The 24,734-nt window shown below is 43.2% G+C and overlaps 2 protein-coding genes and 2 pseudogenes across 3 annotated transcripts; 2 read left to right on the plus strand and 2 right to left on the minus strand.

The window, feature by feature from the left end:
* Window positions 1-202: 202 nt before the first annotated feature.
* Window positions 203-2,124, plus strand: LOC136479943 (uncharacterized). Its single transcript, XM_066477643.1, has 2 exons — window positions 203-236; window positions 1,757-2,124. The coding sequence occupies exons 1-2, from the start codon at window positions 203-205 to the stop codon at window positions 2,122-2,124; spliced, it is 402 nt and encodes a 133-aa protein (XP_066333740.1).
* A 5,623-nt stretch (window positions 2,125-7,747) lies between these two features.
* On the minus strand, window positions 7,748-11,265 carry LOC136479944 (ninja-family protein 1-like; annotated as a pseudogene).
* A 1,570-nt stretch (window positions 11,266-12,835) lies between these two features.
* On the plus strand, window positions 12,836-18,280 carry LOC136481958 (uncharacterized; annotated as a pseudogene).
* Window positions 18,281-18,659: 379 nt separating this feature from the next.
* Window positions 18,660-23,398, minus strand: LOC136481959 (uncharacterized protein At4g06598-like). 2 transcript variants are annotated; one of them, XM_066479226.1, is made up of 5 exons: window positions 23,138-23,395; window positions 22,183-22,874; window positions 21,377-21,452; window positions 21,163-21,289; window positions 18,660-19,585 (listed from the first exon to the last, which is right to left on the minus strand). In XM_066479226.1, the coding sequence occupies exons 2-5, from the start codon at window positions 22,854-22,856 to the stop codon at window positions 19,407-19,409; spliced, it is 1,056 nt and encodes a 351-aa protein (XP_066335323.1). In that variant the 5' UTR covers window positions 22,857-22,874; window positions 23,138-23,395; the 3' UTR covers window positions 18,660-19,406. The 2 variants fall into 2 exon arrangements, with proteins under 2 accessions (XP_066335323.1, XP_066335324.1); XM_066479227.1 differs by lacking the exon at window positions 18,660-19,585 and adding an exon at window positions 19,618-20,178 and having other exon boundaries at window positions 23,138-23,398.
* Between the last annotated feature and the right edge of the window lie 1,336 nt (window positions 23,399-24,734).

The raw sequence follows: 24,734 nt of genomic DNA on the forward strand, positions 1-24,734 counted from the left end.
GGCGTCCTGGATCGACGTCGGCGAGGCGCGCGTGGAGGGAGCTGGCCTCGTCACCGGTGTATCCGATAGCAACTGCATCAACGCATGAGCACGAAGAAAGTTGTGATCGGGCATGGGAGCCGCGTGGACGCGTGTGGCGGCGGCGCGGTGAGGGTGGACCGGATAGAGCGAGGGCTGCGGGATCGCACCAAAAGGACGCAGCATGCAGGAGATGTCGTGGGATCACACGGGGAGAGGTAGACCCAAAACAAATGTCGCACAAAAAAAATATACACGCTTTGTTCTTTTTAGTTGTAGGAGATTAGATCCTAGATCAACCAACGGTCCAACTAATTAAACAGTGAACTGAAATTTTGAGTAGTCTGTCGTCCAATCCTATCTAAATAAGTGTGTCTACAAACTATAAGTATATACCAACACAATCCCCAACAAGTGCTTCCATGTGGAAAATTGAGAGAGACCTTGTGTCGTAATCATCATTGGACAAACTAGTCTTTGGCACATCAACTATTTTAATCAGATATTAGAATTACAGACTTTTATGAATTATTAAAGAAAGTCAATGAACTCGATATTTAATTGTACCAACACATAAATAATATGAAAATTAAACTATAATTAAATATTTATATGTTCTTCAATGAAAGAAAAAAGTCTATCAAGGTTGTATTTTAATTCGAGGCTTAATATAAGACAATGACATATCATCGTCAACATTAACTTATATTGTGGATTTTATGGTCATTGTAAATAAGTTATAACTTTTGAAATTTATATAAAGGATAAAACATAAATAGATTTATGCAAGTTCTATCATTGATTTTTAGGAACACTAGATATATACCCGTGCATTGCACGGTGCCATAGATTGAACAAGACAATCAATTGATATTTATTATTATTTAGATCCACATACATGTACGTATACAATCGTTATTTTGTATGGGAAATGAATCACTGTGACGTCATAATGACGTCACCTGTCCTCACGTCCGTGTGGCCATGCATTTAGCAAGGCCGCATTAATGTTACACGGTAAGACCATGTTAGACGGAATTTGTTTCTCTAAATTATCTTGACTAAAATTGTATTTTTAGATATAATAATGTCTATCTAAGTTCATAGAAAAAAAATTGTATTACAAAAAACCAAAACGTCTTATAATTTAGAATGTGGAAAGTATTATTTAGCAAGGCCGCATTACTGTTATACAATAAGACCTTGTTAGATGAAATTTGTTTCTGTGAATTATCTTGACTGAAATTATAGTTGATGAAGAGAAATTTGAAAACAGTCATACATGAAAGGAATTCAAATGTTAAAATAGCACAAATCAAATCTTGTTCACAGATAAGACCTTGTTATTTAGAATTTAGAATGTGGAAAGTATTATTTAGCAAGGCCGCATTACTGTTATACAATAAGACCTTGTTAGATGAAATTTGTTTCTGTGAATTATCTTGACTGAAATTATAGTTGATGAAGAGAAATTTGAAAACAGTCATACATGAAAGGAATTCAAATGTTAAAATAGCACAAATCAAATCTTGTTCACAGATTTGAAACAAAGTTTGTTATAAGTTATAACTAATTAGTATAAAATCATTTTTGTAGTGATTTCTGTAGCAGCATAGTTGGGGGCCAGCAGACTACATTACGTTTACGCAACAAGTAAGGTAGGCTGCGAGCTCGATCGTGCTTCGGAGCCTTTCTGGCTAACGCAAGAAAAAGTGATCCCTTGAGTTGAAGCATGCAGCCCGCCGTGCGCACGAGGCGTCCCAGCACCGTCGTCCCGCCCCCCTCCGGTGCAGCCGCGTGCCGCTGTCCCCACTGGACACGCGCTGGGTCGCGCTAACACCCGTCTGCCACGTCTTCCTCTTCCCCGCCGTTGTTGGACGTCGTCCGTGCGCTCAGCTCGTCCCTCGCAGCGGTCCTTCCGGCATTCCACCCTTTAGCCGGCGAGGTCACTATGCGCCGGAGCTGGGCACGGTCGACATCGTCTGCGGCGAGGATGCTGGCGTTGCGTTCGTGGAGTCAGAGACGGATATCGACTTCGCCAGGCTCGTCGTGGGCCTGGATGAGGATGCGCTTCTGCTGCTCGTGCCGGATATCTGCCGGGAGTAGCTCCCGGCTCCGGTGTTTGCGGCGCAGGTATGCCGTATATCGTGTAGCCGAGGTCGGTCCGTCGGTCCGACCGACCGTGACCCAAGCTCTCTCTGGCTGAATGTCTGAATATCCCCCGTGGCGTCGATATGTGGCGTGTGCTGTGTGCAGGGTGTGAGCGGAGGAATAGCGCGCGAGCAACGTCGTCGTCGCGAGCTCCAGCATCTGTGACGGCGCGGGGCACCCAGCTCTTGAGCCATTGAGCACGAGCGGCCATGGTGGGGCTGCGGCGGCGTGGATGGCCGGTCTTGCGAGCGCGAGTTGCAGCGGCGCCAGCGAGGATGCGCGCGAGGCAAGGTCGCGTGCGTGTGTCAGCGGCGCACAGAAACGCATCCGGCGACGAGGCGTGGTCGCTGAGGTGCAGACGCCCGCTGGAAGGCGCGGCCGGCCTGGAGATGGATCCCTCCTTGATTGCGGAGGCCAGACTCGGACTCGATCTCCTTGATTGCACAGACCAGACCTTGAGAGAGGGGCGCGCACACCAAAGAAAATTAATTGGACGAAACCTGTCCATATTTTTATTTATTTTTTCAACTTTGGCCGATTCGTTACTTAACTGACAAATCGTCAGAAACAATTACAATGACATCGTCCGGAACGGAGCTACAAATGAGCGGCTCTCCTTCGATGCAATCATAACCCAAACCCGCCAAAACATGAGCAGCCCTATTGTCAGTTCTACCCAAAAATTTACATTCAAAAATACTAAAATTCAACATTGCCATCGCCTTGAGCTCCTCGATCAGCGCCTCTTCCGGCCTTACATCATAGCTTCGGGACAAGATCGCTTTCTGAACATTCATCGCATCTGTCTCCAGGATGAGATTCCGGATTCCCAAATTAGTCGCTACTTGGATGCCTTGCAGACAAGCTATCAGCTCGGCATGGAAAGCGCTTAGCACATTGTTAATCTTTCCTCTCCCCGTCATCACCACATCTCCGTCATGGTCTCGAATCAGAAAACCCCAGCTACCCGACCTAGATTCAGGAAGGAAGGAAGCATCACAATTCAGTTTGAGAACACCCACCGGTGGCTTGCACCACCTAGCTCTTGTCATCTGTCGCTGCACCCTCAACTCTTGCTGTGGTTTTGCAATCTCATTAGCATAGATTCTGATGGCTCGCACCAGGTCTTCCTCTCTTCTCCCACGCCCATCTTCCCGGACCCGGACTGCATTACGATTAGTCCAGAGAGACCAAAGCGTGATCACCATCAGAATTCTTGAAGAATCTTTCTCCGCCAAGATGAGGGACAACGCCTCCATGGCCGAGCTTTGCACTGCTAGCTTCTTTCTCAACTCTTCCAAGCCCAGCAAGTTCCAAACCTGCCTGGCTAATTTACATTTAAAACATAGATGACCACTGTCTTCATTATCTCTTCCACAAACTGGACAATTTCTATCAATTTCCATGCCACGGTATGCCAGGCTGCATCGCAGAGGGTCTCTCATGTGCCATACGCCAAAGTAAATGCTTCACCTTATTTGGACAATTAAGTTCCCAGATCTTCTTCCAGGTAGGTTCTACTTCTAGGCTGCTGCTGCCTTGCGCTGCTTTGCAATTTTTACTCCGAATAAAATCATCTCTGCATACTTTGTAGGCACTGCGAACGCTGAATTTCCCGTGCCTGTCAAAATGCCAAGCCAATATATTCTCTCGGCCTTCAAACACTGGAAGTGCTAAGATTATTTTCTGATCATCATCCCAAAACAGATCCCTGATCAACTCCACATCCCAGTCTCCTGTGGCCGGATTAATCAAACTGCACGTCGGTCACTAGGCTAGGCCCTCTTAGAGTAATAGGTTTTCTGGATTGATCCCTTGGCAGCCAGGGGTCACTCCAAATTTTTAAACCTCTACCATCTCCCACCCTCCAAATCATACCCTTCTTCATCAGATCAAGACCTCTCAAGATGCTCCTCCATGTGTAAGACATTGCAGCCTTCGGTTTTGCTTCAAGAACAGTGGAGTTTTTGTAATACTTAGCTCGCAAAACCCGTGCACAAAGAGACTCCGGTCTCTCCCAAAGACGCCAAGCTTGCTTAGCCAACATGGCCAAGTTGAAGGAGTGAATGTCTCAGAAGCCCAAGCCCCCCTCCTTCTTTGGTCGCATCAGAATATCACGGTGCAACCAATGAATTTTATGTTTGCCCTCCTGTTTTGGTTCCACCAATATCTGCAAATCATCTTACTCATTTCGTCACAAAACGATTTTGTTAGATCAAAGCACCCCATAGCATATGTCGGGATTGCTTGTGCAACAGCTTTAATAAGAATCTCCTTTCCTGCCCAAGATAGGAACTTCTCCTTCCACCCCTGGATACGTTGCCAAATATCTTGTCTTTGATATACGCAAATGTCCCTGAATTGGACCTGCTTACCTGTACAAGGAGTCCCAAATACTGCACATTCATAGTCTCCTTTGTGATCTGAAGCGAGGCACATACCTCTGATTTCTTCTGAGACTTAGTGTTCTGGCTAAAAAGAACTGCTGACTTTGCCTTGTTAATCATTTGCCCTGAGCAACTCTCATAGAGATCCAGAATGTCCTGAAGCTGTTTAGCGTCCCCCTCTGCAGCACGAATTAATATCAAAGAATCATCGGCAAACAAAAGGTGTGAGACACTAGGTGCATTGTGACAAACTTTCACTCCTGCAATTCTTCCCTCCTGCTCCGCTTGCTGCAATAAAGATGAGAAACCCACTGCGCAAATAAGAAAGAGATATGGCGACAACGGATCACCCTGTCGTAGACCTCTCTCAGGTTTGAAACCATCCGATAACTCCCCATTCACCTTTATACGATATGCTACTGTGGACACACACTCCATAATGAGATTGATCCATTGTTCATCGAAGCCCAGTTTTATCATCATATCCCGAAGAAAATGCCATTCGATCCTATCATAAGCCCTACTCATATCTAACTTAAGAGCTGCATAGCCAACTTCCCCTTCTCTCTTGTTCAACAAATAGTGGGTAATTTCATATGCTACAAGGATCTTATCTGAGATTAAACGCCCCGGTACAAAGGCACTTTTGGTACGGTGTAATAATGTCAGGCAAAATCTCCCGGAGTCGACTAGACAAAACCTTGGACACAACCTTGTATATTACATTGCATAAACTTATAGGCCGCAGCTCAGTTACCTTCTCCGGCTTTTCAACCTTAGGAATTAGAGCACTGGTTGTCTCATTCCAATCCTCCGGCATGCAACCACCATTTAACACTTGCATCACCTCATTTGTTAATTTCCCTCCAACAACATCCCAGAAATTTTTGAAGAAAACAGCAGGCAGCCCATCAGGGCCGGGTGCCTTCAGATCTCCAATGGAGTCCAACGCTCTCCTAACCTCCTCATTGAACTCGGCAGTAAGTTTAGAATTCATCTCAGCCGTGACTCGAGTTTGGACAGTACCAAGAACTTGCTGGAATTGTGCCTCATTGCCGGCTGCTCCTGTCCTGAAAAGCTGCGGAAAATGATTAGCAATAAACTCCTTTTTCTCCTTCTCATCCACCACCCAGTCGCCATGCTCCTTCAAATTCCCAATTCTATTTCTTCGCTCTCTCCGAACAGAAGCTAAAAGGCAAGTTTTATAGGACGGCGATTAGACCTGCTATGTTGTATGGTGCAGAATGTTGGCCTACGAAAAGACGACATATTCAACAGCTAAGTGTCGCGGAAATGCGTATGTTGCGTTGGATTTGCGGTCATACAAGAAGGGATCGAGTTCGGAACGATGATATACGTGAGAGATTAGGGGTAGCGCCAATTGAAGAAAAGCTTGTCCAACACCGGTTGAGATGGTTTGGACATGTGCAACGGAGACCTCCAGATGCACCGGTGCGTAGTGGAATCCTAAGTCAGGATAGTAACGTGAAGAGAGGCAGAGGAAGACCGAAGTTGACTTGGATAGAGGCAATAAAAGGAGACTTAAAAGGATGGAATATACCCAAAGACTTAGCCTTAGATAGGAGTGCTTGGAAGACAGCTATTCACGTGCCTGAACCTTGATTGCTTCTGTTGGGTTTCAACTCTAGCCTACCCCAACTTGTTTGGGACTTAAAGGCTTTGTTGTTGTTGTTGTTGTTGTTGTTGTTTCTCTCCGAACAGGCGTTATGCAAAAAACTGGTGTTTCTATCCCCAAACTGTAACCAATTAATGTGTGCACGCTGCCTCCAATATGTGTCAATTTGGTCCTCTAGCCGATCTACCTTGAAGCTCCACACAGCTTCACGTGCAACAGAGAAATCACTGATCAGAGCACGCCTCCATTTCTCTAGCTCTCTCTTAGCTTCCTTCAATCTCTTTTCCAAGTCACCCAAACTATTAGAACTCTACTCCTTAAGACTTCTAGCAACACTTTTCAGATTTTTGCTCAACCTCTCCCCATTGCTGTCCACCGGCCCCCAAGCCTCCTCCACAACTCTCCTACAATCCTCCTCTTTAAGCCAACTCGCTTCAAATCTAAAACCATTATCACCATTCACCATCCTCCCCCTTGTCTGTTTCTCAGTAAGGATGATAACCGGCCAGTGATCCAACCTGTACTGGTCCCCATTCTTCACCAAGACAGTAGGAAACTTCTCCCGCCACTCCCCATTTGCCACGGCCCGATCCAATCGTTCTCTCACATGTGAATTTCCCTTCATCTGCTTGTTTCGCCAAGTGAAGACATCCCCAATAAAACCAAGGTCATGTAACTCACAATTCTCCAACGCCATCTTAAATCGATCCAGACACACTTGTGCACGTGGAACCCCGCCTTCCTTCTCATAGTGAAACAAAACTTCATAAAATCACCTGCATACAACCATGGGATACCCGGCTGCTGCTGCAGACGGAGCTCCTCCATCGCCAAGTGAAGACATCCCCAATATTTTAGCTCCTCCATCGCCTCCATCGCCTTATTTTTTAGGTGGTAGTAGATTTGATGTTTTCTTTTTCTTTTTCTTCGCAACACAAGGGAAAAAGTAGAGTATTACGGTATCCTGCGGCAGTGACGGAGCCACCACTACTGGAGGCCGCGGCTTTGCCGAGTGTTTTTACACTCGGCAAAGAGCCCTTTGCACTCGGCAAAGGCTTTGCCGAGTGTAGCACTCGGCAAAGTCCGCTCGGCAAAATTTTTCTCGGCGAAGGGTCTTTGCCGAGTGCTTTTTATTGGGACACTCGACAAAATAAAAAACAAATTTGCCGAGTGCTTGGGGCGGCACTCGGCAAAATATTTTCTGCCGTTGCGGCGCCGGCCGTTAACAGTTATTTTGCCGAGTGCCCGACCCAGCATTCGGCAAAAAAAAAATTATTTTTTTAAAAATTTACTTTGCCGAGTGCCCCAGCCCAGGCACTCGGCAAAGTTTTTTTTTATTTTTTTTTAAAAAGTACTTTGCCGAGTGCCCCTGCCCAGGCACTCGGCAAAGTTTTTTTTATTTTTTTAAATAATTTCTTTGCCGAGTGCCCCTGTTTAGGCACTCGGCAAAGAATTTTTGAATTTTTTTTTAAAAAAACTTTGCCGAGTGCCTGGGCAGGGGCACTCGGCAAAGTACTTTTTAAAAAAAAATAAAAAAAAACTTTCAGGGCCCAAAACTGCCAGCAAGGATGTTCCAACAAAACAGCAAGTTTCTAGGATTTCTATATACTCGTTTCTTCTTTTCTATTATTTTTGTTTCAAATTTGTAATAAAAAAATGCTGTGCAATGGAAACGATCTTGTCTACCTGCGATGTACCTACTATCAAGCGGAAAACCAGAGTACTAGGAAAAAGTGCCCATTTTCAAATAAACTAGAAAACCTGGGCGCGGCTTTGCCGCGCCATCTTGATCACCGATGTTATTTTATTGCGCTATAGTTAAACAATAGAGTATTGAAGCTCAATAAGGAGCTCTAAGGTGTTTGATATTTTCTCTCGTTTTGTTTGGCTGCTGTGCTCTCATTCTGTAGTTCAGCAATGTCACCCTACAATGACAAATTTAGAAAGCATAATAACATGATTACAGATGGATAGCATGGAGGAGAAATAAAATGTAGCTTATATAGCGGATAAGATCATAAGGGTACAAAAGCAGTGTCGACAATAAGTAATAAGAACTACATCAATTATTTAGTAGAAAATAAATAAAGGTCAGTTGTTATGGCATTCTTTAATGACAATCTTCAATGAAATATTAGACAAAATAGCATATGTACTTACAGATATGACTGTTGTAGCAGCCAAAGACAAGCCTCTGATTTATGCTGATAAACATGAGAATGCTGTTAAGAACTCAATTAAGTGTTTGCTATTGATTAGACGGGAAGGTACATTGCAAATACACATTCAATCCACGTCATCTTCCTTGTACGTAATCAGTATCTGTGAACACTAACTTAGGAATGCCTACCTATCGCCAGAGCAGAGATGCATTTGACCCCTTCCTGCATGTTGTTTTTCCTCCGACAAATCTGAGTGTATCCAGCTTTTATATGTCTCTTTGGCTTATGAGTGGCCAATGATAATACCTACAACTTTGAAACCATGAACTGAGACCAAGGAAAACACAGTGTCTAATCGTACCAAGATAAATGTGATGGAATGCCTTAGCTCAAGCTGTAATTCTTAACATGTCTTCTGCAGGCTAAATTAGCACATTCAGATAATTTTAGGCATGCACAAAGGTCATATTGTCACAAAGCTATAAGCATATGAAGACATATTATTATACTATATCCTAATCTGATAACCATTCAGGAACTCCTCCATCTAGAAGATTTAGCTTTTCACTTTACATAAGACTTCAGTTGATTTAATAAAGTTTGATGCAAATTATAAGTTATAACAGATTTGTTAGTGTGGATACAAGTTAATTTAATAAGTAATATAACATACTAATGCTGATAACCTACTTCTGGGCTCTAATTTACAGCACTGTGTATCACTACAGTGCCAAGGCAAATGTCGAGCACATTACGCAGCTGTTTGCATATCCTGATATCAATGCATTGTAAGGTCCAGATGTCCATGTGTGGCAATGCTCTCAAAAGCTGAACAACATCAAATACTGTCTATTTAATAGATTGCCAGCACCTAAACAGTGTACTTAACAAACAAAAGCGGATACCTTTGAAGGCTGAGTTTGGCTTCTTTCCCACTGCTGACAAACTATCTTGCGATGCAATTGTAGCCTGGTACTTTGGGGGAAGCCCCTTCACCAGATGCTTGCCACTGCTATGATTAAAACATGTATTCTTTCGTTTACATTGGCATTATGCTTTAACAAATCTATATATTAACTAAAAACCAATTACAAAAACTACAGTGTTTTGAAAGTACTTTAGACACACATCTGTGTGTATTGCTTCTGTACATACACTCTTTAAGTATTCATGGAAATATCAAATACTAAACTTCAAACTGTTACATCACGCAGTTTACTACTGATATTTTCTCAGAGATATCTGATGAAGAAATACACACCTATAACAGAATGACTGAATCAACAGAGTTTTATGCAATAAAATATTATGCCGGCTACTTAACACAGTTTTGCAAAATAATTCACAACTACCACCATTTACCAAAGCGATCACAATCGGCACTGCTAAGCACGGAATCTAAAAGCCAAATTAACTATCAAGGGTAGCAAATACTAAAGATAGTATAAACCCCACAAAGAGAAGCCGCACGCACCTTGCAATCTCTGCCCATCACCTCCCGAAGAGGCAGAGGAAGGGCTCCCGCTCGCCGGCAGCCTCGCCGCGTGTTCCACGCCGAGACCCCCGCCATCAAGGCAAGAACCCCATCCAGCCTGCCCCTGCTGCCTCCCAACCTCCGACGCCTCGGCCAGGACCGGCAGCGAGCTCGTCCGCGGGAGCGCGCGCGGCGCCGGCACCTCCACCGGCGGCGTCAGCATGGCCGCCACGGATGACGACCGGGGGAGCTTGTCCGGTTGTCCCCCTTTCTGTCTAGCCCGAACCGGCCGCCGAGCGACAGCACGAGGCTGAGTTCGACCTCCTCCATCTGCTTGCGCAGCTGCCCCGGCCTCTGCTCCGGTGGCGGCTCGTCTCCCTTCCCAATCCCGCACAGCAAGTCCCGCCGGCCAAGGGGATGGGCTGGGGGCGCGGCGCTGCGGCGCACGCGGAGGCGCGCGCGGGCGGGAGGTGGCGCCCGCGGAGGCGCTGCGGCGGCGGGCGGGCGGCGCTGCGGGGGCGGGCTGCGCGGAGGGGCGCTGCGGCGGCGGGCGGCGCGGTGGGCGGCGGGCGGCGCGTGCGGGGGTCGGGGGCACGGGCGGCTGAAGATAGGGTTTGGAGGGAGGGGTGAGGGTGGGCCGGTTGGGCCCTTTTAGGCCGCGGGCGTTTTTTTTTTTTTGATTTTCTTTGCCGAGTGTCCATAGGCCGAGCACTCGGCAAAATTTGTTTTTATTTTTTTTAAAAAAAAAACTTTGCCGAGTGTTATCTTTGGGCACTCGGCAAATTTTTTTTTATTTTTTGAAAACAAATTTTGCCGAGTGCCTCCTGGGCCCGGCACTCGGCAAAGACATTTTTGTCGAGTGCTCTCCATGACACTCGGCAAAATATATTTATTTTTTTTTATTTTGGACCCAAATTTTTTTTGTGTAGCCTTGTGACAGTATTTAAAGCTCTACTCTAAAATTTGGTGAAATTTTGACCTTTTTAGGTATACTTCATTAATTTATTTCGTTTCGTTGATTTTTTCGGCGTATTTCAAATTTGAACTGCAGGTTCATGGAATAATGGAATTTGATCATCCAAAAATTGATATTCATGATATTTAGCGTATGTTGAGACCGTATCTAGGGAGTCACATGAAATCTCGAGCATCTCGTTGACGTAACATGTCGAGTTGGTTGCGGGAAAAGTGAATTTAAATTATATAAAATCCAAACGAAGTCCGAAAATCACGAAACTTGTGGAGGCGTCGTGTTATCGCATGTGGAGGCTGTGGTAAAAAATTGAGAAGATTTCGAGCAAGTAGTGACGTCGGATGCAAAAAACGAAGTGATCACATGTGAAACGAAGTGATCACATGTGGAGATGTCTGGGTTTTTGACATCCGACGTCACTGCTTGCTCGAAATCTTCTCAAGTTTTTACCACAGCCTCCACATGCGATAACACGACGCCTCCACAAGTTTTGTGATTTTCGGACTTCGTTTGGATTTTATATAATTTAAATTCACTTTTCCCGCAACTAACTCGACATGTTACGTCAACGAGATGCTCGAGATTTCATGTGACTCCCTGGATACGGCCTCAACATACGCTAAATATCATGAATATCAATTTTTGGATGACCAAATTCCATTATTGCATGGACCTGCAGTTCAAATTTGAAATACGCCAAAAAAATCAACGAAACGAAATAAATTAATGAAATATACCTAAAAAAGTCAAAATTTCACCCAATTTTAGAGTAGAGCTTTAAATACTGTCACAAGGCTACACAAAAAAATTTTGGTCGAAAATCAAAAAAATATATATATATTTTGACGAGTGCCATGGGGAGCACTCGGCAAAAACGTCTTTGCCGAGTGCCGGGCCCAGGAGGCACTCGGCAAAATTTGTTTTCAGGAAATAAAAAAACATTTTGCTGAGTGCCCAAGGATGACACTTGGCAAAGTTTTTTTAAAAAAAAAACAAATTTTGCCGAGTGCCTGATGGCTGGCACTCGGCAAAATGTGACGGTAGGTGGCCGCCGTCACGCTCCGGCTAAATTTTGCCGAGCGCCCCAGATTTGTTGAGTGTCTGACTTTGCCGAGTGCCTGGCATTGCTTTGCCGAGTGTAAAATTTTGCCGAGTGCTACACTCGGCAAAATATTGCTTTACCGAGTGGCACGATATTTTGCACTCGGCGAAGTATCAGGCACTCGGCAAAGTACAATTTTTCAGTAGTGCACCCTACGGGCGTGGGGCAGCCGCTCCTGCTACCCTGTGAGCTCGCCCCATATCCTTGGACAATCCCCCCCTGCTCTAACCGTGGCAGCGAGCACGAGTAGGCGACGTTGCGGCGCTGGAACCTGAAGAAAGAAGGGGCCTTTTCTTCGCTTTGTTCAGCCTACCAGAGGTGAGAGTGGATCCCTCCTTAGGGGGTGTTTGGTTCGAGCTACCAAACTTTAGTAGCTACTAAACGGTTTAGTCACTTTTAGTAACTCTAGAGTTACTAGAGAGGACTAAAGCTCTTTTAGTAGCTTTTAATCATAGCGTTTGGTTGAAAAGTTACTAAAGTGACTAAAAGCTACTAAATTTAGTAGCTAGTGGCAAGGTTTTCATTTTCGGAAATTAAAATTTATTGGCGGTTGTTTGGAGATTCGGCATTTTCGGAACCTAAAAAAAGAAGGGGCATTTTCGGAAATCCCAACCAGATGTGAGAGTGGATCTCCAAACAGGCCCTTAATCTGCAATTGCCGAATCGTCTCTAGTCGAGGACATCGCCGCTCGCCCAGGCTGGCAAGCGCCCACTGGCCGCTGTGGCACCAGCCGTCGTCGGCGCCCGTGCCCCCGCCCGGCCGTCACTGACCCCAACAACCTCGTGTCCCCACCCGACCGCCTGCCTCCCACCACTGCACGCCTGCACCATCGGCTGGCGGCTGCCACGGTGCCGCCCGCAGTGGCCCCTCGCCCACCCGTCACCGCCAACCAGGACCAGCGGAGCAGGCGAGCGACGACCTGAAGTTGTTGCTGCTTTGCGGTGCACTTTGCTACGGTGCTACCAGCCCCATGCTGCGAAAGTGCGACTCCTGCGATGGAGGGAGGAGAGGAGAAGGTCCACGAGGAGGGTGAGGGTCTGTGCCCCGTGCATCTTGTGTTTTTCATCCACTTGCCATAATATGCGTGATTGCAATATTTTTGCTATAATTTGGGTCATTGTAGTATGCGAAAGTCGTGCATAGTGAACGTGTGTCTTTTTGGTAGATATGTACCCGTGCGTTGCAGGAGGGTCACGTTTTTTTTTTGTCTATGTCTACCGTGAAGGATTCGATCATTTTTAAAAAATATTTAAAAGCTATTAAATAATTTTGCATGAGGAACTTAAACTATTTCCAAATATATTTAAGCTTTTTGATCGTATTCGTAATAATTCACGTGCATGCCAATTCTTTCGTTCCAGATTGACTACGGTCCTGACGTTGAGTCTCTTTTGGTCCGCATCCACGGATTTATAATGCTGACTTTTGAGTTGACAATTTCCAAGCTTTTCAGACTGACTTTGTCATTTGTTTTGTACATGCTCTTAGGCTTGATTTATATTTCACACGTAATGACACGGTTACACTCGGGGTGAAAGGAACTAGAATAAATTTGAATTATAATTTTTAGATTTAATTTTTTATTTTATATAGATTTTTTTTAGTTTCAGTCAATTTGTACATTGTTCGGAAAAAGATAGAAGCTAACAAAACACTTTGTATTGGGAACCCTCAAGTCTACGTAAATCTTGAGATCCACTTTTACTATTCATTTTGTGTTTATATTTCTTTGCATTTTTCACCTAGAACCCTCCACTTTTTCATATGTTGCCATTGTTTTTTTTTGCCGTATTTTTTTTGGAAATGTCTTTTTTGCCGTATCTGTTTTTTTCTGAAACGGAGAGTTGATCTTTGTTTTTATAGATAAAAAGAGAAAAATGAAAGAAAAAGAAAAAGACTTGCATGGGCTCAATGCCCAACTGCAAGGATTCGACCAGGTAAAAAAAGAAGCCCACCATGAGAGGCCCACCCGGATTTGGACATTTTGCATCAGGAACTACGATCTGTTTTAAAAACTATTAAGGCTCTCCCATATTTTCTTTCTCTCTGACATCTTCACATCTGGAAGTCTGTATTTCTTCCTATTCTCTTCCTCGCTCCTAATTGTATATTTTTTGTTGCCGTCTAGGGCGGTTTTATTTTCGAGAACATTTTTTTATTTTTTCGTATATTTTTTGTTGCCGCATAGGGTGGTGTTTGTTTTTATTTTTTCTTTTGCCGTATATATTTTATTTCTGAAACTTTTTCCCCAGTAGGCGGGGGCGGGGCGAAACCTTTTTTTTTTGCCGTAGGCGGGGGCGGAGCGGACGCAGATGATACGCTTAGGGGTGGACACAGACATGCTTAGAAATGTTTTAGTTGGTACTAGATAAATGCCCGTGCGTTGCACAGGGGTTGAATTTTTTAGTGAACCTTAGTAAATTGGACGTGAACTTGTGAGTTCCGAGAACTTTGTATTGGACACGGACATATACAGGGCGTTCGGCTGGTAGCCTTTGGGCTGATTTTGGATGGTTTTGGATGATTGAATAGTATTCTATGAGAGGGAATAAGCTGAAACAAGCGAGAACGAGCCGGGACATGACCAGCCGAATGCCCTGATAGATTTTTTCTTCGAATTGGAATCAGTTAGGATGCGAACACGTGAGCTTTAAAGACTTTGTATCGAACATGGATACGTAAATTTGGCTATAGTATCAGAACCGGATAGAACACAAACGCGTGTCGAGTGAAGGATGAATAGTGATCTTGACATGATCTCTTGAAATCGATTAAATCCATTTTATAGTACAACACCTGAGTTCACCACAGGTATCTAAGGTGAATTCGGGGGAATTGTTATTTGCATATGTCTACTTTAGATAAAACCGTTTTGTTTGATTTTTTAGAGATCGATTTATTTTCACACGGAGAGAGTTTATTCCTCTCATTTTTTGGTTTATTTTTAAATTATATGCATATGTCAGTGTTTCTTTCGTATATGTTTTTTTTGGAAATATTATTTTTTGCCGTATAGGATACAGGTTTTTTTCAGAAACAGGGATGTTGGGACGTTGTTGTTTTTTTTGTTACGGTGGCTTTTTTGTGCCGTATATTTTTTATTTCGGAAACTTTGTTTTTGCAGTGGCGGGCCGGACGTTTGTTTTTTCGAAAACTTTTTTTTTACTAGGGATTTTTTTTTACCGGGCCAATGCGGACGTTTGTTTTTTCCAAGGGAAACGGTTTTTTTATTTCAGAAAAAAATTTGCCGGGGGCAATGTTTTTTTTTTTTTTTTTTTTTTTTGCCATGCAGGGTGGACGTAGTAGATTTGGCGGGGGGGAATGTGTGTTTTTTTGCCGGGACAGGGGCACGCAGACGATACTCGTCGTTATTTTTTATGTGGTATAGTTACAGTATAGTATAGTAGATTAGTTTGTAATGCATGTCCTATCTATAATTTTATAGTATAGTAGATTAGTTTGTAATGCATGTCCTATCTATAATTTTATTTCTGGCTCCGATCCTCCTGCCCACCAGACCATAGGGTTTTCGGGCTGCCCGTTTTGTCTGCAGTAAAGGTCCATCCAAACCCACTGGGCTGCGCCGCCACCTCCCTCCCGCGCGAGAAATTTCTCATCATTCCTCCGGGGTATCTTGCGAAATCTCCAGTAATCCTTAGCTGCCACTGGTGAGTTTGTGCGTTCTGATTGATTTCTCGTTTGGTTTCGCTTCGTCGCATCCTTTCTGTTTCCCTGCCAATGTTCTTATCTTGTTCGTGCTTCTTGGGGAATCACAGTCCACTGCTCGCCCGACCGGAGGGAGGCGACGCGGCGATGGAGCACGGGTCGTTGACGGACTCGATCTCATCGACCTTCTCCATCATGGAGGAGGACCACACCCTCGCCAACTCCGCAGATTCGTCCTCAACCAGGAGTAAGTGAAGGCTTTCTTCTTCCCCTTCTTTGTCCAATCTCCAAAGAATCAGTATCTATTTGCTTGTTATCTGCGGATCGTTGTGATTATGCTGGCATAGTCCAATAGATGAAACAGAGCGTTCTTGGAGGAGGAAGTATCCCTCTTTAGTTTGTTCATGGATTTTTGCGATTTATAGGGGTTTAAGGTTCCATAACAGCTGATGGGAGGACGGTCAGTTATGTCGTAGTTTTAAGGGTCTGTTGGTGTTTCTAGCTCGGTTGCATATCTAACGCCATTTTGATAAGTGCCACGAATACAATTCTTGTAGACGACCATGGTCCATGGTTTTTGTTGTCATCTTCTGGGATGATGCACTAGAAGAGTTAATCACCAGAATGTGATTTTAGCAAAATTGTTGCTACATTATTTCACTTCAATTAGGTCGGCCTGTCCTTGTGGGTCATCACTATGAAACTTAGTTGGAAGGGAGAACTTCTGTTGCTGCCAGAATTTGATGTTTTTAGTTTTGGGATTCAGAAAATAGGTCGATCTATCAGTGCAGATCATGACTATGAGACTTCATCATTCCTCTCTTTAGATTATGTACCTCCAACAAACAACTGTTACCAGATGATGACAACAAAAGATGGTGCTCAGAGGATAAAACAAGCAGCAAAGTAGTAGGAACTTTAGTATGTATTTGTGATTCTGCAAACTGGTCTTTATGGAGTAGTTATTGGTGGTAATATGATTATTTTGGTACATTTCTGGGTTACTAGAGGGATACTGTAATTGCTTCCTCTCCCTGCTGTTATTGCTAGCAACCACAAAACATTAGACTACTTTGGAAATTACCATTGTTCTGTTGATATGGTTGTCGATCATCAATTTACATTGGTTTGTGCTTGAACCAATTTTAGACCAGTTTTCAGTTACCTTTACTGTGCTTTGCTTTATTCCATAATAAGTACACACCCTATTGAAGAGAACTGGACATCTCCATCAAGTCAGGTAACCTTAAAGCTTTACTGTTGCCCCTTGTTTCTTACATTGCCTAAGCACTAAGGCACTCTTATAGCTTTTACTTTCTTCTCATACATACAAGTCCCAATGCACTCTTAAAGCTTTAACATTTTTGTTTGATACACACACTAAGTCTCAAGGCAATGTTTAGGGCCTACTTGTTCCAGTTTGACTCTTAAAGCTTTAACTTTTTTTGTTTGAATACACACTCTAGCTCTCAGGGTGATGTTTAACGGTTTAATGTTTAGAAAATATATGATATTTAGATTATTGTGTCAACTCCAAAGGACCATCCTCGCAAATGATATCACTCTCTTCATGCTAAAGCCATTTGTTGCATTAGAGTTTCTTGAGAAGGTTGGCCTTGCAGACACTTGATGTGCCAGAAATATTGTATATTTTGGAATCGAAGACTAATAATTTTGTATATATTTACCTTCTTATTGTCTTTACAGCCCAAGGGTAGCATTTTGTGGATACAGCATCCCTCATCCTGCTGAGAAGAAAGTCAACATAAGAGTTCAGACAACAGGTACCACAAAGTGGCACATTATCCTGACATTGTGTCATTCCCTTTGGTCATTGCTGAATAAGTGAATATATTGTAAAGCTGTTGTATCGATTTGTCCTCCATTTAATGGCAATTGAGTGAATTTGCAAGAATCACATTTCATTGTGCTCCTGGCTACTCCCTATAATCTCTAGTTGACTTGTAGGTACATAGATGTTTTTTCACTTGTTCTAATATAATATATAACTATTATTATAGTGGTGATGATGCACTGAATCATCTATCATGTATTTTGGGGAACTTACCTGATGCTGCACTGAATCAACTATTATAACTATTATATGATGATGCACTGAATCAACTATTATGGTTCTAATATAACACTACGATGTGTTTTGGGGAATTTGTTGATTGTTTCTTCCCAGAGACTACACATCTAATATATGTAATATATTATTTGTTTCGAGTGTTTGATACTAAAATGCAACATTGATGCTACAATTTATGCTCAGCTCGGATGACTAAGTGGTGCCATCTCATATTCTCATTCCCACTAAATGACCACTCAACAGTTTCTTTGCTGCTCTAGTTCCTCAAAAGGGTGCTCACACTCCTGACGCCTGTTTATATTGGCAGGAGATGCAGCAAAGGATGTACTGAAAGATGCTTTGCAGAATCTGATGATTATGTGCCAACATGTCAGAGGGACATTGGACAACGCCGTGGCTAACCATAGAGCAAAAAATACTACTGCAGAAGAAATGGATGTTGATCAGAAATAGAATGAACGCAGTGTTTGTTGAGGCCAACACAATATTCTATGGCTTTTAAGCTGATTTTGCTAAAATCTTGGTGCTGAATATACACGGTTACTGCAAATCATCTTAGCTTGCAAAAGTTACTGCTTTGGATAGTCGGAAGCTCGGAGCTCAGTCATTATTCGAGTTGTCTGATATAGGTGTAGTGGTTGTATTCATTGGCTTCCTTTTCTGTAACACTGAAACTAGCATAATTACTTTGAGCAATATGTATTATTATGATGACCTAAACAATATTGTATTATGATGAACTAAATTTCTACAACGTTATGGACTAAACACAGTACTCGAAAAGTCATATTGATGCTCCAACATCAAACTCTTCAACAAATATATTTGCAGTATTCTCAAATGTTGTAAAAGCCTCATCTAGTCATCTACCATGATGGTCTTTGACACAGAGAATATCATTGATCATCCACAGACTGAATTTGACATGCTGCCAATAAATTAAATCAACCATACCTCAGCACAGATTGCATACAGAATATACAATTATGGGGCTAAATTTTAACATCAACAAGAAATGTTGAGCAATTCACAGATTATTCGTAGGAGACCAACATCAAGGGCAACCTGAAGTTTGAAGATCACTAATACTTCGTTTGCACTAGCTTATTGAGTACTGAGAAATAATAGCACAACATACAGTTATCAAGGACGTGGCACATTTTCAAAGCAACTTACCTGATGCTGACCTGTGCTCCACATTCCACTAATAACGCACAACTAATCCAAACATGGCTACGATGCATGAAGAATACAGCTCAGGAAAAAAAAGGGGATAGTAACAGATTAGAACCCTAGCATGAGAAATGGTACAATGATGCTTGAAAAGCGTACCCAGTGCAGAGAGCTCCCGCTCTGTGCGGGGTCTGGGGAAGGGTGTTAGTGGCAAGCCTTACCCTCGCCTGTGCAATGCAAGAAGACCGCGACTCGAACCCAGGACCTTCCGGTCACAGGCAGTAAGACTCTACCGCTTGCACCAGGCCCGCCCTTCACAATGATGCTTGAAAAGCATCTAGCTAAAAAGAAAACCCTAAACACCGCCGACTGGTCGAGCATCACCAATGGACGCAAGCTGAGGATGACCGCCAGGTGCATATCCCGAAATAATAAACATCAGATCCATAGCTATTAGCCTTTTCCGGTGTTATTCACGCAATCCAAGTGCACTTCTCCTTTCTTGGTGGAGATGACAGCCACACGGTGGTGGCAACTGATAGAACCCACAAGAACGGAAGGATGAAAAGAACTAAGTACGAAGAGGCCCAGAGAGAGCATCCCGGCCCGCATTGGGGTCTTTGTGTTTCAGAGACAAGTTAGCAAACTGCACATCAAGGTCTCTGCTGTTACTATGAACAAGAGCAGGAACCTGTTGCTGATATAGGGACCTGAGACGACCAATTTCCCGCTCAAACATCTCCTGTTGAACTGCAAAATTGAGAAAGAATGTTCAAAATTTTTCTTCTAATCAGAATAACAAAATCTTAGCAGGCATTCAGTATCAACAAAGCAATGCACTGCTTCTGACGAACTGAAAACTAACGAAAAGAAGATGCCTTCTGATTAGACACTTCCTCAGATCGCAAATATAAGTTCTATAGGACATCGACACGGTCTGAACTTTGACTGGCAGTAACTACAAAAATTTATTATCTTAAATGAAAAGAGTAAATATGTTATGAAAGTATTTTTTATAAGAAATCCTGTAAATGCCGATCTTGTGTTAGCAATCCATATAAAGTTTCAGATATTGATGCTTGGTGATCAAAGCTTGAAAATTTTGACTTTGGACAACCCTAGATGGCCTTATATTTACAACTGGTAAAGTAGCAGACTGGCAGTTACTGAGGCACTCTTTAGCAGGGCTTTTGTAAGGACTTCTCCACCGGCTTAATCAAAAGCCTTGCCAAATGTGCATACACGAGAACGGCTTATGAAGCCAAAAACGGTGAATCCAAAGCCATTTTTGCCTAGAAGCTGAAGACATAAAACCATGGCTTTTCCTGGCTTCAATGTTAGCCCTGCCAAAGAGGGTCTTAGTCTCTTTTGACAAATGTAAGACCCTAGGTACTTGTTTTATAGGCTAACTAAATTTCTAAGATACTATTTACTACTTGGCTGTTAAGCACAGATATAGTAAGTCAACAACATAGAAGGTCTTATGAAATACAGAGCCACTGGTATGTTGATTATGTAGTTAACTAGCAACATAGTGGAGGCCTAACAAAGTAATATACATGTATATATGAAACAGTTAAGTAATTTCGTGACCTACTGCCTCAAGTTCAGCATGTATATTGGGCCATTGATATGTCAGTATGCAGATTGCAGAATTTCAGATGTTATTGGTACCACCGTGCTTTTCCAAATTATACTAACAAATTCCTTTTCGCATCTTGTTAAAGGTTGGAAACTGGGTTAACCAAGTTTGACTTGTCTAGGTAGTTTGGTTTCCAGCTTCCAGTTATAGGTTCCTTGGATATCTGAATTAATTAAACAATGAGTGATCTGTCAAATGAGTTCACAACAAGTTAGTTAAAAACCAAAAATTTCCAGAATAGCTCTATTGAAGGTTCGACCATAGATGCATGTAGATGATACATCTTACTGAGAAAACAGTTCAGTGCTAAGCCCTCACTTTAAAGTTAGTAGGGATGTCCTCATGTCGTTGATTTTTTTTTTTTTTGGTTGTTGCTTCAATTGAGAAGACATTGTTTCATAAATTATTGATGGTCTTAGTAGATGCTTAAATGGTTAAACCCAATAAGAACCATTGTTAAATGTCCTCTTAAATGAAGATAAACCAAAAAATAATAATAATAATGACAAGCAGAGCCACTATCCAATTAAGTGAAAATTTTATTTGAATCAATGTCTCATCGTAGCATCTATCCTTGACACATTATTAGTATCTCAGGAAAACCTAATGCAAGTTACTGAAATGATTTGGATGGAGAGCACAATCTCGAGATAAGATAAAATAAAATATTAGGGACAATACTTACAGCGTTTAATAAGTTGTTCCTGAGCTAGACTCTCCAGTCTTTGCTTCAAGGCTTTGTTTTCCAGGTCGAGCATAATATTCTGCTGGGTAAGGAACTCCATTTCAGCAGACACTTCTACCCCTTCTGACTGCATGATTTGAACATGAATATCTTTCCGTCACATATAATACCAAATCTAAAGAGAAATAAAAATCATTCACCGTGGTAAGCTCACCTGTAATGCCTGGACTCTACCTTCAAGCTCTGCAATATACTGCAGCTTCCGGACACGGGACCTCTGAGCATATTGCCTGCAACCAATTGAAATGACACCTTAATAAAAACAAAAAATGAGCAATCATTGATCTCAAATTCTCAATAAATAGGACTGATTGAATAGCATGATGCCCTAAATTAAATATTAAATTGTATGATTCCAAGCTTAGATTGAATATCTCTAAATTTCGATATATTTACTTTCAGTCAGTGTAGATCAGGTCTGGCACATTTTTCCAAGCATTATAGCTGACAAGGACACATCTGATTCCAGGATTTCTCAAGTTGCAAACTGGAAAGCTTGGGTAAGTTGTTTATCATTTATGTTACCACAGGTCAATTCTAAAGTACTGCACATTGACCATGCGTGCGCACAAACCACAGGTTCACAGCACATGCACATGCACATAGGCCTGTTCAATACCAATTGTTCAGTAGGTTACAACACATATGGAATGAATATATAGCTCACACTATACTGTGCTCACAGTAACTGAATGGTCTGTGCAACCATACAGAACAAACTTCAATAAAAATGCTGCTCACTTCATCACAACAATGATTGTTGTATTCTCAAGGTCAAGAAAAACATCAAATTACAATATATGCACTATTCTTAGCGTGAACTATAAAAAATGTCTATTTAAGGGTCTTGTGCTTAAGGTTACGGTGAAATGTCTTAGCTTTTCAGATTATATTGTAGTAGCATTGTGCAAGTGCGAAACAAAAAATCACATTCAAGTATTCAACAGTAACCAAACTCACTGTTTAGCACGCTTGTTGTCCGCCTCTGACTGTGCATGCTTCGGCAGCACACCCTCCTTGTCTCCAACCTTTTGATCATGGCCAGCATCATCAGGAGTTCTCTTATCCATGCCATGGTCATGCTCCCTCGACACATTCGGTGGCCCATGATGCCCGCCAACCTTATCTTTTGTGGGCATTGGCAGGCCACCACCATGCCTGAAACCCGCCGAATTCGGCATGCCTTGCTCCCACGGCCGGCCATGCGCCCTCCCAAACGACGACTTGGCATAGTACTCCTGCACACCGCCCCACGGCGCAGGCTGCCCGCCTCCTCTCCCCATCCCCACCTCGAAGCCATTGGCGTAAGCACCGGCACCGGCGCCAGCAGCTCCACCGTCAAACAGTGCGAACGAGTCGCTGGACGACCTGCGGTGCCCAGCCCGGCCGCTACTCTGCCGCGCCGCGGGCGTCTCGGGCTCGTTGAGCAGGTCGTCGAGCCACAGCGGCGGCTGCTCCTCGATGAAGCTCTCGGACGACGTGCGCTGGTGGTGGCCGTGCCGGTGGTGCGCGGCGCCAACCTGCGGCCGCGCGATTGGGCCGCGGTCGGCGTACGGCGACGGCGCGGCCGTCGGGAAGGGGCTCCGCGGCGGTAGCAGCGCCTGCTTATGGAGCTTCGCGTTCGCCATCATCATGTGCTCAGGCCGACCAAACTGCGAAGGGCAAACAGCTCATCTCAAACCGAAATCAAGATTCGAGCAAATTCAACGCCAAACTAGCACGAGCTTGCATCCAATCCAGGAAGGAGGATTCTAGCTGAAGTTTCAGCAGTGAGCTACCAACAGATCAGGGGGCGGGCACAGTATAGGCGCCAAAAATCGAATTTAGTGGGACGTAATTGGGTCAGATCCGAGTGCATATAGCTTGGGGGCGCTCGGTCCCGCATGGCAGGAACGGACGGGAAAGGGCGGCGTACCTAGTGGATGATCGTCGCCCGCGGAGAACCGATGAAAGACCTCGTCCAGTCGCCGCCGCTTGCCCAGCGCCGCTGCCGCCGGCGAGGAACAGGGACGCGAGCAGCTACGGATCGGATCGAGAGAGAAGATACGTCTGAGGAAGAAAAAATCTCCTTGTCTCCGGATGATTTCAATTCAAATCGGATTTTCCTCGGAGCGGCGGAGGGTTCAAGAGAGGAAGGGGAGGGAGGAATGGAGAGGAGGAAATCGGAAAGTGGGTTGGGTCGGAGAAAACCAATAAATACCCAGTATTCCGTTTCTTTTTTGGGGGGCGCACTCGTGTTTCGGGAAATGTCGGAGGATCATTAATTCGGGAAAACGGTGGCCGTCGGATTTGGCGATCGGACGGTGGATGAGGCTGGAACGGATATGCTGGTGCCCCGTGCAGCCGTGCTAGTGGTGAGAGAATTGCTGTGGATACCAAGAAGTGTACACACGACGACTAAAACATAAAAATGTGAATGTTGGAGCCCCTGGCATTATTTAAAAGAAGGATATGGACAGATTGGATACCGAAAATTGACATTTCCAGGCTCTTGCAAAAAAAAAATCCACTTTGTGCAACATATAAGGAGTTAGTTTGTCATAAATCAAATTATACTATATCTGATTAAGTTTACAAGGAAAATGGTAATGTTTATGGAATCAAACTAGCGTCATTAGGCTAGCTTTAATGGGGTTTCATGGACATTAAGTAAGCTGACATAATAATGTATAGATGAAGAAAGATGATAAAAGTTTTATGGGATGAAACTTGTGTACACTGTTTCCGAATTATACTTTGTCTGACTAAATTTACAAGGAAAATGGTAATATTTATGAAATTAAACGAGCATCAATAGCCTAGCCTTAACGGGGTTTCATAGACATTAAGTAAGCTGACATGCTATAGTATAGATGGAAAGAGATGATGAAAACTTTATGAGATGAAATTAGTTTTATGAGGATAAAACTTGTCAGCACCGTAACACATGACAATCTTAGAAACTGGAATATAAAACCTCCACTAATACTATGGATATACCCATTTTAGAAATAAAATAAAATGTATTTTTTAAATTAGTTTTCATATTTTCCACCTAACACATGGTTTGCACCACATGTTTCCCATTCAAAAAAAGGGGTTCGATCCAACTCAACCCACTTGAAACCTCAAGCCAAATATGCATGCTTACTTCATTTTTCGAAAAATCGACCCCCCACCCCAAGCCCCTAAGCTCCGTAAAATAAGACCCCCTTGGAACCAACTTAGGATTATGGAGTCAAGGGCCACTTTTCAATGCCATATTGGATGCTACTCCCTCAATTTCAAATTGTAGATTGCTTTGAATTTTCTAGATTTATAGTTATTTTTATGCATAGCAAAAAAATGTATCCGGAAAAGTCAAAACAACTTATACTTTGGAACAAAGGGAGTAGTATTTTATAATGATGATCCATAGAGGTATAAGAAAAAACTTAACAGTCAGCGACACAAAATCCACTTGGTTGTTGGAACAAATCACAAGAGTGAAGATCGCAAAGCCGCTGTTGGTACATGTAACGAAGCCAATAAAT

The sequence above is a fragment of the Miscanthus floridulus genome, chromosome 9 (assembly GCF_019320115.1).
Source record: "Miscanthus floridulus cultivar M001 chromosome 9, ASM1932011v1, whole genome shotgun sequence".
In the NCBI taxonomy this organism is placed as follows: domain Eukaryota; kingdom Viridiplantae; phylum Streptophyta; class Magnoliopsida; order Poales; family Poaceae; genus Miscanthus; species Miscanthus floridulus.

Excerpts from the sequence above, each read along its gene's own strand:
- LOC136479943 (XM_066477643.1), top strand. The coding sequence starts at position 203 with ATGCAGGAGATGTCGTGGGATCACACGGGGAGAG. Across the intron at positions 237-1,756 it reads GTGGGATCACACGGGGAGAG|CCCGCCGTGCGCACGAGGCG; the intron begins GTAGACCCAAAA and ends TGAAGCATGCAG.
- LOC136481959 (XM_066479226.1), bottom strand. The coding sequence starts at position 22,856 with ATGATGATGGCGAACGCGAAGCTCCATAAGCAGGCGCTGCTACCGCCG. Across the intron at positions 21,453-22,182 it reads GACAACAAGCGTGCTAAACA|GCAATATGCTCAGAGGTCCC; the intron begins GTGAGTTTGGTT and ends AATTGGTTGCAG. Across the intron at positions 19,586-21,162 it reads GGAACAACTTATTAAACGCT|TTCAACAGGAGATGTTTGAG; the intron begins GTAAGTATTGTC and ends TCAATTTTGCAG.